The sequence below is a fragment of the Montipora foliosa genome, unplaced genomic scaffold (assembly GCF_036669935.1).
Source record: "Montipora foliosa isolate CH-2021 unplaced genomic scaffold, ASM3666993v2 scaffold_22, whole genome shotgun sequence".
NCBI lineage: Eukaryota > Metazoa > Cnidaria > Anthozoa > Scleractinia > Acroporidae > Montipora > Montipora foliosa.
Window position 1 is genome coordinate 1 of NW_027179523.1, and position 12,500 is coordinate 12,500.

Here is a 12,500-nt window from a genome sequence, read left to right on the forward strand (position 1 = left end):
TTTTCCACCTGCGAAGAATGTATTTTTGCCTTTTAATTCCAGTTCGTTAATTCAATATTTTATACTCGTGACTGATAGCTCACAAGAAATGGGCAATATGTGAGAAATGTACATAATAAGTTACAATTGCAGAACCCAACAAAACTCCGTGTCAGGTACAAACTAGATCCTCGAAGTTACCTTGAATATACTCTTCTGTCAGAAATCCAGGCTCACTGATGTCATCAATGAGCAATCGCTTTGGCTGTGAAGCTCCTGAGAAAAGTTTACAATAGCGGCCATTTCCGACAGGCACAGCCATTTCCATTCAAAAACTGCAAATAATCCTTCCCGCCAAAAGTCGTCGGCGTGTCGTACTAACTTCGGCTATGACGATACTAATCGATAATTTTCCATTGTTACGATACTTTCCTTTTTGAGGAGACTACGTAAGGTTACGTACTGAATGCCTGAAATCATGTGATTTAAGGTGACGTCACTGTTCCAAACGGAGAAAACGACATCACGAATTTTGCAAGCAACCATTTCAGTTCCTCGTTCGTAGCCACTAAGGAATAGTCTTTTCTATTTTCAAATTTGTGGGTATTTGTTTAGAAATACTTCAGCATGTCTTTGTATCCTTCCCTGGAAGATATGAAAGTCGATCAAATGGCCCAAGCGCAGGTATTTTTATTTCTGCTGTTGTTGTCTTCACATATTTTCCCAGCTGCCAGCAAGTACGTGCTGCTTTAATAATTATAATAATAATATTATTCTCGTCTCCATTGAGGTTAAGCTTATACCTAGACGAAGGTCTCTTTTTGGCATTTAATCTTGCTTTTGTGATTTATAAGCCGCAATGTTTAAGTCAAAATTTTTCCCCTTTTAGACTCGTATGTGCTTAACACACTTGGTGTATAAAGATTTTCCAGGGTTGTGCACACATTACTTAGATGTTTAACAGTAACCAGTCATTGTTTCCCCTGTAGGCCAGGCAAGCCAGTGCACAACAGCCAGCTCTTGGCTATGCAGTAAGTGAATGGATGAATGATAAAGTAAAGATGGATTTTGAAATCAGATGGTCTGAAATCTTCGTCTGAATTACATGTAAAGTGGTTGATAATTTATCAAGACTTGAAACAGTCGATTTTCACCGTGTGGTATATATAATTCGTCCGTTGTTGTTGGTAGTTCATGAACAAGCTATTAACGACATCCATTTTTGTGTTGAAAAGATACACAGTTTGTTTCGATTGTGTATACATGTACATGTAGAAACTCATGACCTTGAAGCGTGTGGTTCCAGAAAATATCCATACCCCCCCCTCCCACGGAGGGTTTTTTCCAGTTTGACCCCCGTCCTCACTGGATTTTCCGTTGCAGAGGGCTTCACGTTACTCCCCCCACCCCCTGGAATTTCCATTATTTTTCCACTTGGTCCCCCATATCCCTTGGAAATTCCAAATCCAAAAAAAGAGCCTTAATTAATTTATTTTGATCGACTTAGAGCTGTAATAAAAATTTCATTCTCCTAAAAACGGCCGTGGAAATTTGAGACGTATTCACAGACTCGTTGAAATGTTCAAACTACATGTAACAACTGAGCTTATTTAACACTTTAATGTCCCGGCAACTGACCTTTTCTCTGTTCAATTGAAAGAAGTTTCCTTTCAAAAATCCAAGAAAGTACTGTAAGTTGACGCTATTGTGAGTGTATATGGTATTCATTTTGGGTATGGATATTTTCTGGAACCACACATTCAGTGCTGGGGTTTGAGTTTAAAATTGTCCTTATTTGGATGTGTGACGTAGCTCTCGCATTTTCCTGCGCATGCTGCTGCAATCTTCTTTTTTTCCATATTTGGGCATAAAATGGGTGTCCTAAAATCCCTACCCTTGTTCCAAGGAAAAGAGTTGCAAGTTCTATACTTTAAGGTCATGTGCTTCTGGAGGTGGCCAATAGACCAATGGCAATATTCACCTTTACGTCGACTATTGTCATTAATTAATGTGCCAACCAGGGATCTGTTGGCTGTTGAAACAAAGGTTCTTTTGTTCTGTGGTTAGCAAAATTTAAATTTCAAAAGAATTGTTTAGAAACAGGAGTATCACTGTTTGGCTAACTCAATGTTGTACCCAATTCACATCTCTCGGCAAAAAGATTCTTTGTGTATTGCATTTGGATGATAATGTAGCATTCACATTTCAATGATATGGAAATATGCGGAATTAAACATTTTGTTCCCAAAGGATTTGAAATGGTTAAAACACTCATTGAGTCAGCCTAATTGGTCTATTATACTGTATTATTATTTATTTATAATTTTTGTCTTCTTGAACTAAGGAATAGTGGCGGTTCATTTTCTAGAACAATCCCTCAGGGTACAGAAGTCTATTTTTAAGAATTCAAAACATTTTGATCTTCAGAGATAAAATAACACATTACTATATCTTTGACTTCTTATTGTTGTTTATTCAAGCCACAGCCTGGGGCTCCACCTGCAGTTGCTCCGAGTGTCAGTAGTAGTTTGTACCCGTCACTTGTTGATTACATGGGAATGAGTGTCTCAGAGGATGCCGTCAGGCAGCATGTGCCTGGTTATGTAAGTTATGGATCGTAATAAAATGCCTGTATCACTATTAATGTGGGCTGGGTGCATGAGACATCCAGAAGTCTCTGCGTTTAATTTAGTATCCAACTCTTATGGCTCACAAATCCTTACAACCCAGCCTACATGTAGAAGTGGTATGCAAGGTACCTTGGTAAACAGAAATTATTGTTTGTTTTTTTTAGACTACTGCAGTAGTCCCCATCGCTCAAAGGGCTGTTGTACCTCAGACAAGTGGAATGGTTGCTCCAGTGACAGGCGACAATAACTTTGGAGTCCGTCGTGCTGAGATCAAGCAAGGTGTCCGCGAAGTGGTGCTTTGCAAGGATGGTAAAGGAAAAGTTGGTCTGCGTGTTCGTGCCATTAACAAGGGTGTCTTTGTGCAGTATGTGCATGTAGATTCGCCCGCAGCACTTGGTGGATTGAGGTTTGGTGACCAAATTCTTCAGATTGATGGTGAGACTTTAGCTGGCTACAGCAGCGACAAAGTCATGAAGATTTTGAAGAATGCGTCAGCTCAGAGAGTGGTGTTTGCTGTCAGAGACAGGTTGGAAGTTAGAAAAATAACGTTGGTTTTGTTTTTCTGTGTGTAAATATGTCAGAGGGATCATTTGAAATCTCGAGTTTTCAAGTGGTCAAAGTACATGTCTGAGCCGCATCTTCTACCTCCCACCAGCTGATATTGTCAACTTGGTTGGCGTGTGTTTCATTTACTGTGTACTTTCATTAATGCAAGGTATAAAAACTTATGATGTAACAATGAAGACTGCAACATGAAGTAACATGAAGTAATGCAAGCATACAGTACATAATTATAGATACCACAGGGCTTGAAATTGCGACCAGTACAGTTGTGCATTTCCGACGTAATTTTCCCTTTGTGACTAAAATATCTGGAGAAGGCACTAGTTTGCAACTTTTTTTCACCTTTGCTCTTTCGAAACAAAATGGTGAGCAGTTGCCACTTTGCTGCCACTTTTGCTAAAATAAATAAAGAAATGACAAATTCATTTTGTTTCTGACCATGAGTTTTCTTTCAGTCGGAGGATAGTGTATTATTGTAGCGTAATTTAGCTGCGATGTTACGTGCCCATTTCCATTCCTTGGATTATTCGCCATTTTCAGCAGTTTATTTACACAAGTATTGCAGGCTCGTATATTGTTTTGTGAAACCTCTGACACCACAACGCTGCGCGATGATTTCAAGACTAAAATTTGCGAATATTGCGACTAAATTTTCGTATCTTGTCACAAAATTGCGACTGGCTTTTTTCATTAATTTCGAGCCCTGTACCACCCTGCAACATAACATTGTCACTTCCACATTGTTTTCACAAGCAGTTGGGAGTTTTCATGGGGCTTTATTAATTTTTTGTAATTTAAAGGAAAGGATACTGGGTGAAAACAAGGGATCAATTTGAGAATTTGGCTTTCTGTTTTTTCAGACCATTTGAAAGAACCATTGTCCTGCAAAAGGACAGTTCTGGCCATGTAGGATTTGTCTTTAAGAATGGAAAGATTAACCAGATTGCAAAAGACACATCTGCAGCAAGGTTTGTATGGTTGCATTTTAACACTAAGCTTCCCTACCTGACAGTGAAATGTATAGATTTTACTCTACATATACTGGTACACTGTACATGTATCTCACACCAGACGATTTTACTCGCCAGTTGGGGGTTGCTTTAGGTATGAATTGGTTAAACCTAAAGGGGTAATTGTGGTAAAATATTTACCTCAAGGATCGAAAGTCCAGGAAAGTTAATGTAAATTAATTTGGATAAATTTTATCTCACACAGGAATGGTCTTCTAACTGAACACAACCTCACTGAGGTTAATGGACAAAATGTTGTTGGGCTTAAGGTGAGAAACGAGGGTTTCAAGGAAAATGTCCTCAACTGGATTAACCTCTTTTAGCTACATGGATGGTAATTGAATTGGCTTGAGCGGGAACTTGAACATAATAGGGAGCTTAAGCACACAAGTTTTTGAGATGCAGACTGCAACTGGAAGAGAACATTTTGCGTGCCAGGACAGTGGTGTCTCCCACATTTTTATACTAATCATCTCTAATGGAGAAAAGATGCTTGGTATTGTAAATGTGGTTGCATGAAGACAAGTTAAAAGGGAAAACAGCTCACTTTCAGTTGCCGTCCACCTCTCAAAAACGCATGTGCTTAAGCTCCCTTTTGTCTTTTTATGACAAAGATGTCATACATGTAATTAAATAGAACTTACATAGTTGGATTTACGGCTAGCACCCCCTCAGTATTTTAAATCGAAAGATACAAGTAATCCTAGTGCTTAGCTGGGCAATTTAAGTGATTATTGTCTCTTTTTAGACACCTGAAAATTTCAGGCAGCCTTAACAGATTTGAACCCATGACCTCTGAAATGCTGGTGTAATGCTCTTATCTACCAACTGAGCTACATGTACATGTATGAAGCCACACAGTTGGGAGCAGGTCATTTTGCTGGGCTCACATGTTCCTTTGCAAGGACTGATGAATTAAAGAAATGTATAATTAAAGTGTGGTTTATACGCGAAAGGTAGAAGTGATCCACTTGACTGGACAATTTAAGGAAAATAATTATTGTCACTTTTTAGACGGCTTTAACAGGATGCGAACCCATGACCTCTCTGATGCCGGTACAAATATACATTTCTTTCAGTATTTTAAATAGCTAGAATGGGGAGTTGAGTCATTTGTATGAAATAACATTAATTGTGTAGAGTCCTTTTTGAGTCTTTGTGTTAAACATGTGCATTAGGGTGTAATCCCTTAAGAGGGTTGGTAATCTCCAGGATCTTGTCTATAAGAGATTTGACAGGCTGTTTTCTCTTTTTGTGTACGCAGGACAATGACATCAAAGCAATCCTCGACAAAGCTGGACAGACAATTACTTTGACAATCCTCCCCACATTCATTTATGAGCACATGATGAAATGGTGAGTGAAGCTTATTTTAGTTGTCGTTGTGTTGGAGCAAGTTCTGTTCTCTGTGACTTCATCTTAGACCTGTAAATGGAGGTTTTGCATTAGGCAAGATACTGAGTCAGAGGGGGGACAGTACCTGAATGTTTGTCTAAGCCTTTTTGGGGGTCGTGTCGTACCTCATGAACGGGCTTCAGGATTGGCCAAAAGAACAATAGAACGGACAAAGATAACAATGGATTTAGCACAGAAAACAACATGAAGTACGACTCTATACAGCCAATGAAATATGGTGTTCAACAAGAGCTACGACCCTACCCCCTTCTGTTTGTCAGCCCTGGGGAAAGGGGGGAGGTGTTGGGGTAAAGGTCACCAGTCATTTTTCGTTGATACTGGCTTCAGAGCTGACAGCATTGCTAACAACAAACCTGTATGTAAGGTTTCAAACTAGCACTGGTGCATTCAAATCAACTCAAACTCAAACTGCGAATGGTTTTATCAGTCTCAATATTATACACTTAATGTATGGTCCCGAGGGAAACAGTTAGTCTTGTTTTCCCGAGAGTCCTCATGTTTCCCGAGACAAAGTCGAGGGAAACATCAGGACTCGAGGGAAAACAAAACTAATTAGAATCTCAATGTTTGCTTTCCCGGAGGGAAACATTGAGATTCAAGGGAAACAAAATGAACTGTTTCCTGAGGGACCAGTCATTAAGTGATTTGTTATAATTTTTATAGCACAAAAAGAAAAACGTGCAACGGCAAACAGCAACGGCGGTCGTCGGTCAACATTCGCGGGTAACAGTGCACCCTCTGACGTCATAGATTTTGCACTGTAGCCCGCGGGACGCATTTTTATTGTTAGATGTCATGTGACCTCAAAGTAACCAATGAGAGAGCGCGCTGCTGGGGGAAAAACTTCAGCTGTATAACAATACTGATTTCTTTTGTAGCATGGGAGAAGGACTTGTCAAAAAGAGCATGGACCACAGCATTCCAGACTTGTAAAGAGCCTTGAAGAGTCCCTCCATTTTTTTTTTCTTTTAAACAAAGCACATCTGTAACTAGTTAATTGGATGAAAAACAAAAAGATAAACTGTGATGTAATTAGCTCTTGATAGACGTCAACTTAAATTACATGTATTGCATAGGCCGGTAGCGGGTCTTTTTTTTTTCCTGAAATAGTTTTATATAAGCTATAGTTATAATTATGGTTTAGCAAAGTTCTTCGGAAGTGAAGCCATTGGATAAGGTAGTACCTTTTAGTTGTATTTTGACAGAAGACATCAACAAAAAATAACGAGCACTGAACAGTTTTCTGAATAAAGCGAGGGGAAAGAATTTCTTTCAATGATTACAACTAGGCTTTGTGTTTAATTAGTAAAATAACATAATTATGTTGAAACAGTCTCTCCTCAAAGTCCGACGCTTTTATTTTTTGGTAGACAAGGTTCCATTTTTCCCTGTTACCAACATTTAACTGCAAGTAAAATGTTTGTAATGTAAATGCTTTTTCAACAGACTATTCATTAGCATTATCACTTACTTTGATCCATGTTTAAAATGGCCTTTATTATATAAGTAGGTACTGAATTTTAATTTAGAATAAAGACGTGGTATATTGTGTACTTTTGGTATTTTGTCATGTGAACTCGTTTCTGGTGCATTAATCAGAATACCAGTAATAAACTTTTCTTTGGACAGATATTACGATACTTAAAAAATTCGTTGCAACCGTTACGGAACGTAGAACTAAATTTTACTTTCCGCGAACGGTTTCTGCAACTGATCTCGCAACGTTTTTTTGGCCGTTGCAAAGTATGTTACATTAGGCAATGATTCGTGCATTTTGTCTCGTAATGGCGTTGCGAAAGGAAAGGAAAGGAACTTTATTCAAGTGTCTAGTCGTTCTTGCGCTGGAGCTCTAGATCTAATTGAAGACACTGTCAACTGAAATTAACAATTAATGGAAATCAAGGCAAATCTTGGTTTTTTGAGGAGAGGGGAAAACCGGAGTACACTGTACCCGGAGAAAAACCTATCGGTGCAGAGACATGACGCCGAGTGCTCTCACCACTGCGCTATCCCTGCGAGACAAGTTGCACGAAAATTTTCACAGTGCAACAGCACCTTAAAGCCCTTCCGCGCTCTTAAAGGCTTCTCTCCCACGTGTTTGTGGGGGAGGAGCGTGTAACGAAGCCCCAAGAAGCCCTTCGTGGGGAGGCTTACGCATGACCACGATAACCTGAAAAATAGTTCCAGTTACGCTATTTAAAACTAAAGCCTGGTTCTCATATGCCGCCGATGCACCTACGATATTGCCGCCGGCACTGCCTGGGATACTGTTCCGATATGAGAACAGAAGTCGCCGGCAATATTGGCAATCTCAGTCTTTACCACCATCATGCCTGCGAAGTTGACTTGAGTTCAACTTCGCAAGCATGCCGGCGGTAAAGCTCTGCGATGGCTCCAGTTGCCGGCGGCGCATGTTCTCATTCGTCTGAGAAGTATCCCAGGTGATACCGGCGGCTACGTCGCAGATACATCGGCGGCATATGAGAACCAGGCTTAACGGTTCTTAATGCATTGTCAAAGGCCTGAATAATTTTAATCGATGGAATATATTGTAAGCTTCCGTTTTTGGTGTTTTGCCATAACCATATAGTTTTATGCAATGTGCATGCATATCATTGACTAATTATGATGATACGTGAACCCTCCGCGTTGAATCTGCACTATGGTGATACATACTGGATATAGTTTCCCTGAAACAAAAAAGTAAGATCGGAATTTTGAAACGTGGCGGTATGACACTGCTCAACCTATAATAGGTGAGTCAGTTTAGTACCTAATTAAGCATGATATTAAACCTCTTCCAAAAATATATATTTTGGTTGCGTCATCTGGTAATCCTGTATGCAATTATTTTCTGGTGGTTCATTGTTCTTCTAAGAGCCCTTTTAGGTCTGTTGCACACTTGTGGGTTGACCATGACAAGAAAATATGCATGCTAGCGTTCCCTGCACCAGAGGCAAACTTAAATAGACGAAACCTTCTGACAGTCAAGCTCACTTAAGCTTTCGGAGAACAACTCTTAACCCCAGACATGGTTTTAATCGAGTTCTTTTTCATTGGTTCTTTAGTTGCATTCACCTTATTGGACGGTTACCTTGTTAGGAGATTTTGTCGAGCCAAGTGTATTCCTTCTGAACCAGAGCAGTTTGGAGCTTTTGGGGAAAATGCCAGTAGAATCCCCCTTAAATAACAGACTGCAGGGGAAAACTTATTTTATTTCACCTGAACTATTCTCGGCACAAATATTGCATTGAACACTAACTCCGCACAACGCTACAATTCAAATGAAACAGTTTGCAGAGCTATGCGTTTAAGTTCATATTGGAAAGCATCCAATGAAGTTGCGATTATTTCACAAAGTTAACTGTCAGTGAAGAACATGTACCATCCAAAGAGACCTTGAGATGGTGGGAAAAACACGAAAACCAACAGCTCCAGTATTTAGTTTCGACGGGCGGTCCTCCCGTGGACTTCCTTCGCGAAAATAGCTGGCTTTTTATATGATGAAAGAATTCTTCAGTAGCATCTGTGTCGTCCTTAGCCGGTCACTGGCCTAAATATAATCTGCTTTTGGTTTCAACAGTAAACTCTACATTTTCATTCAAAGATAAAGAAAAAGAGAAATCAGGTGAAGGATAGAGCAATTATTACTTTGGACTATAAACCGGTGGGTTTCAAAATTGTCACACCCATGAGTTCCCTTCGTTAATTGTGACTGAAGATTTACGGAAAAGCGCTTTGGCCGTTTCAAGCATAAGTATTTGTACGGGAAGTCAACAGGAGGTGGTGTTTACTTTCTATTCGAAAGGTCGCCTTTTTTCCCAAATTGGCAAGAAAGCTCCACACGAAATACGCAATGAACAAAGAGAACTAAGACGCTTTTCTATTTCCTGTTTAAGCTCGCCCTTTACAAAAACTGAAGTCGAGGCCTACCTAGCTAAACACTTCCATAGCGGGATTTTTGTTCACGTCACGACTGGATTATCAATAAGAACACCACCTACAATCGCATATGAAGATATGAAACAATGGAAGTCAAGATTTTTAAGCTCGGCGCTTCAGATCAAAATTCTTTGTATCTAATGAAAATGCATGCATTGGACAGTTTGCCATTAACTTTCAGGTGGCATATTGTCTTAACGCTTACCCAACACCGATGGCATGACACCTTGACCCAACATGCATTTCAAGTAGTAATAGGTTCGACTAACTGCCTGACTGTACCAAAGTAAAATCTTACCTATTACAAATAACTGACACGTTCTCTCGAGAGCATCACACGCGGAGCGTGGATTCTTAAAAGCTTAAGAGTCAAAGAGAGCTTTATTTTCCACCTGTTTGGAGTACTGGCCTGACAACTGAGAAACCGTTTGCTAAACCATGGTTTTCTGCGAGATGTTTTTCATAGGAACATTAGCCGCCTTTACTTTTTTCGAAGTTTGGCTTTTCAGAAGATTTTGCTTGTCCAGAGGCCCCATCTCGAAGAGTGAACACCTTTACCGAGTCCCTGGAGGCTACTATGTTGTGAGGTACTATCCTGATGAAAACATGTACCATTGAACTGTCATCAAAAGAACTGTTGGATTCAGAGCAGTGAGGCTTATTAGAGGCTTTTATCAGAGATGGACAAATACTGATTAATTCGTCATGCATGCCACAATTTGATAGCGATGTATCCACTTTCCATGGCGAAAAATGTGGACGCTAAAAACTTTACCTCTTACTTTCTTCCAGTGCTCTTTTAAGAATTCATAACAGCACTAGAGTACGGTTGTATAAAGGCAGGATATGTAGTATTAGAAGAAAACAAGGCTGTAATCTATATGATTAAATAGCTAGTCACTGAAACGTCGACTTGAGTTTATAAGATCATGTTAATTTTCGTTTTAATACCGTGCTTGAAATTTTGAAGTTGCTTCTTTTATCGACTTTTAAACATTTCAGGATCTGAAAAATATGAGAAATGTTGAATTTTTTATATTCAAAGCTAATGTAAAATTAGGGCACAGTCAACCAACGGTTACGTGAGTTCGTGTTTGGCTCAAATTAAAGTCATTTGACCTATTACGCACCAACTAATGAAGAACATTATAGTTGAAACGTCGTGGAAATTTGTATAGGAATCGTCATGCAATAACACATTAATAATTTCGAGAATACTAGCTTCAGCTGCCATAATTTAGGCATTCAAGCATCGTTCAGTTCCATTGCCCAGTCTTGTCAAAATGCCAAAGCTTTAATTCCATTTTACATATTGTTTACAACTTCGGAAATTCTCCCCGTTTTCGCAGAGGAAATGGATCGAAAGACTGTACAATATAGTAAGTGGGTTCATGGCGCTACAACTTTAGAGCCAACCGAATGTTGATCAATTTGGAAGGTGCCTTACTCGAACGTCACAACATTTTAGACAGGTATACTGAGCCGAGGATGTCATTTTTTGACGGTGAAATCATTGCCACCTGTTAAAATGTTTAACATGCGTCAATTCTGAGTAAACAAGTTATAGGAAATGTTCATGCAAATAGAGAAATTCTGACATTCGCGGATGCCTCTGAAATTTAAAACTGAAATAAAATTATTTTTCAGAAGTCTTTTAGCTGCCAAGCCAGCGAATCTAAGGCCTAGGGCAAACGTCCAATCTTAGTCGAACTTAATTCGTCGAACCTATTAATTTTGAAAAAGGCGCATAAATTAAATGGTGCGACGTTTGCCGCAATTAAGTTCGACTCAAATTAATTGGTTCGACCCCAGTATATGAAAGACCATCCGCAATGATTCTCGAGAGCTCGTCATTCCCGGTCGCGAAATTGTGTTTGTACAGCGCATGCTCGTCAGGGGGGTGGATAGCGTTTGGCAGATGGGAGAGTCGGCGTTTTTGTGACGTTTGGAAGTCCATCACATTTGAATGAATTATTTTGTAGCTTGCAAGTTTTTTGAATTGTTCTCAGTGCGTGTTTAGGACGGCGTTTGCTGAAACGCCAAACCACTATCGCATTATCCGACTTAGCAAGTCGATTGCTGGAGTCGAACCAATTAATTTGAATCGAACTTAATTGCGGCAAACGTCGCACCATTCATGAGCTTATTTCAAAATTAATAGGTTCCACGAATTAAGTTCGACTAAGATTTGACGTTTGCCTTACGCCTAAGTTACCAAAAAGGGCGCATTCGTTATCAGCTGACAAATAAAATTTGAACAATAATCGAGCATTTGGGTGTCAATGGACCCTTACAAGCCAAAGATGGAGCGTTCGCCTTGTGTTTTTGACGAAAAAAAGCTAATATTCTACTCCATGAAATTTTGTCAAATACCCTGTTCAAGCAGGAAATCCGTTTTCCCAGGGGAAAATTGGGCAAATTATAGATACAATTATGCTATAACTAACATTGGAGGTAGGAATAAAAAAGGGAATAAGCTTCGAGAAAGAAACTGCGGCGATGGTTCAAGAACCCTTCATGACGGAATTCTTTTTGCTTCTATAATTCACCTTTAATGACATTTTGGATGGCCAGGATTCATAATCTGACAGGATGCCAATCAAAAGCCGAGAGTTTTTGGCCAATCAGTAAAGGGGCTTTACCGAAAAATCGGCAACCAGCTTCGCGGCCGCTCCCTTACTTGTGGGTTTGTGAAAGACAATTTGCGCAAGTAAACCTGATTAATTATGAATGGTGCTTTGTTAAATACAAGCTAGCAACGAGAAAAAGAGTAAAAACGTTTAACTTTAAGAAAAGCTCTCACCAGAAAGATTTGCTCCAGAACTATATTGATGTCCACAAATGGCTGGGACAATCCCAATATTCGTTGCAGCATTGGCTGTTGGGTTAATAGGCGCCTTGGCACTCATTCAAGCTTATTTTATCGGACAGTGTTTCAGAGCCGGACAGCCACAAGAAA

The 12,500-nt window shown here is 39.6% G+C and overlaps 1 protein-coding gene across 1 annotated transcript; it reads left to right on the forward strand.

The window, feature by feature from the left end:
* Positions 1–482: 482 nt before the first annotated feature.
* Positions 483–7,152, forward strand: LOC137986517 (syntenin-1-like). The gene is made up of 8 exons (XM_068833548.1): positions 483–663; positions 969–1,010; positions 2,460–2,582; positions 2,774–3,135; positions 4,034–4,141; positions 4,389–4,452; positions 5,448–5,539; positions 6,478–7,152. Exons 1-8 carry the CDS (start codon positions 607–609, stop codon positions 6,530–6,532), a joined length of 903 nt encoding a protein of 300 aa, XP_068689649.1. The 5' UTR covers positions 483–606; the 3' UTR covers positions 6,533–7,152.
* The last annotated feature ends 5,348 nt before the right edge of the window (positions 7,153–12,500 follow it).

Bases quoted from the DNA above. Each gene is read 5' to 3' on its own strand.
- LOC137986517 (XM_068833548.1), top strand. From the start codon at position 607: ATGTCTTTGTATCCTTCCCTGGAAGATATGAAAGTCGATCAAATGGCC. The intron at 3,136-4,033 runs GTTGGAAGTTAG...CTGTTTTTTCAG, and splicing joins GTGTTTGCTGTCAGAGACAG to ACCATTTGAAAGAACCATTG. The intron at 4,453-5,447 runs GTGAGAAACGAG...TTGTGTACGCAG, and splicing joins AAAATGTTGTTGGGCTTAAG to GACAATGACATCAAAGCAAT.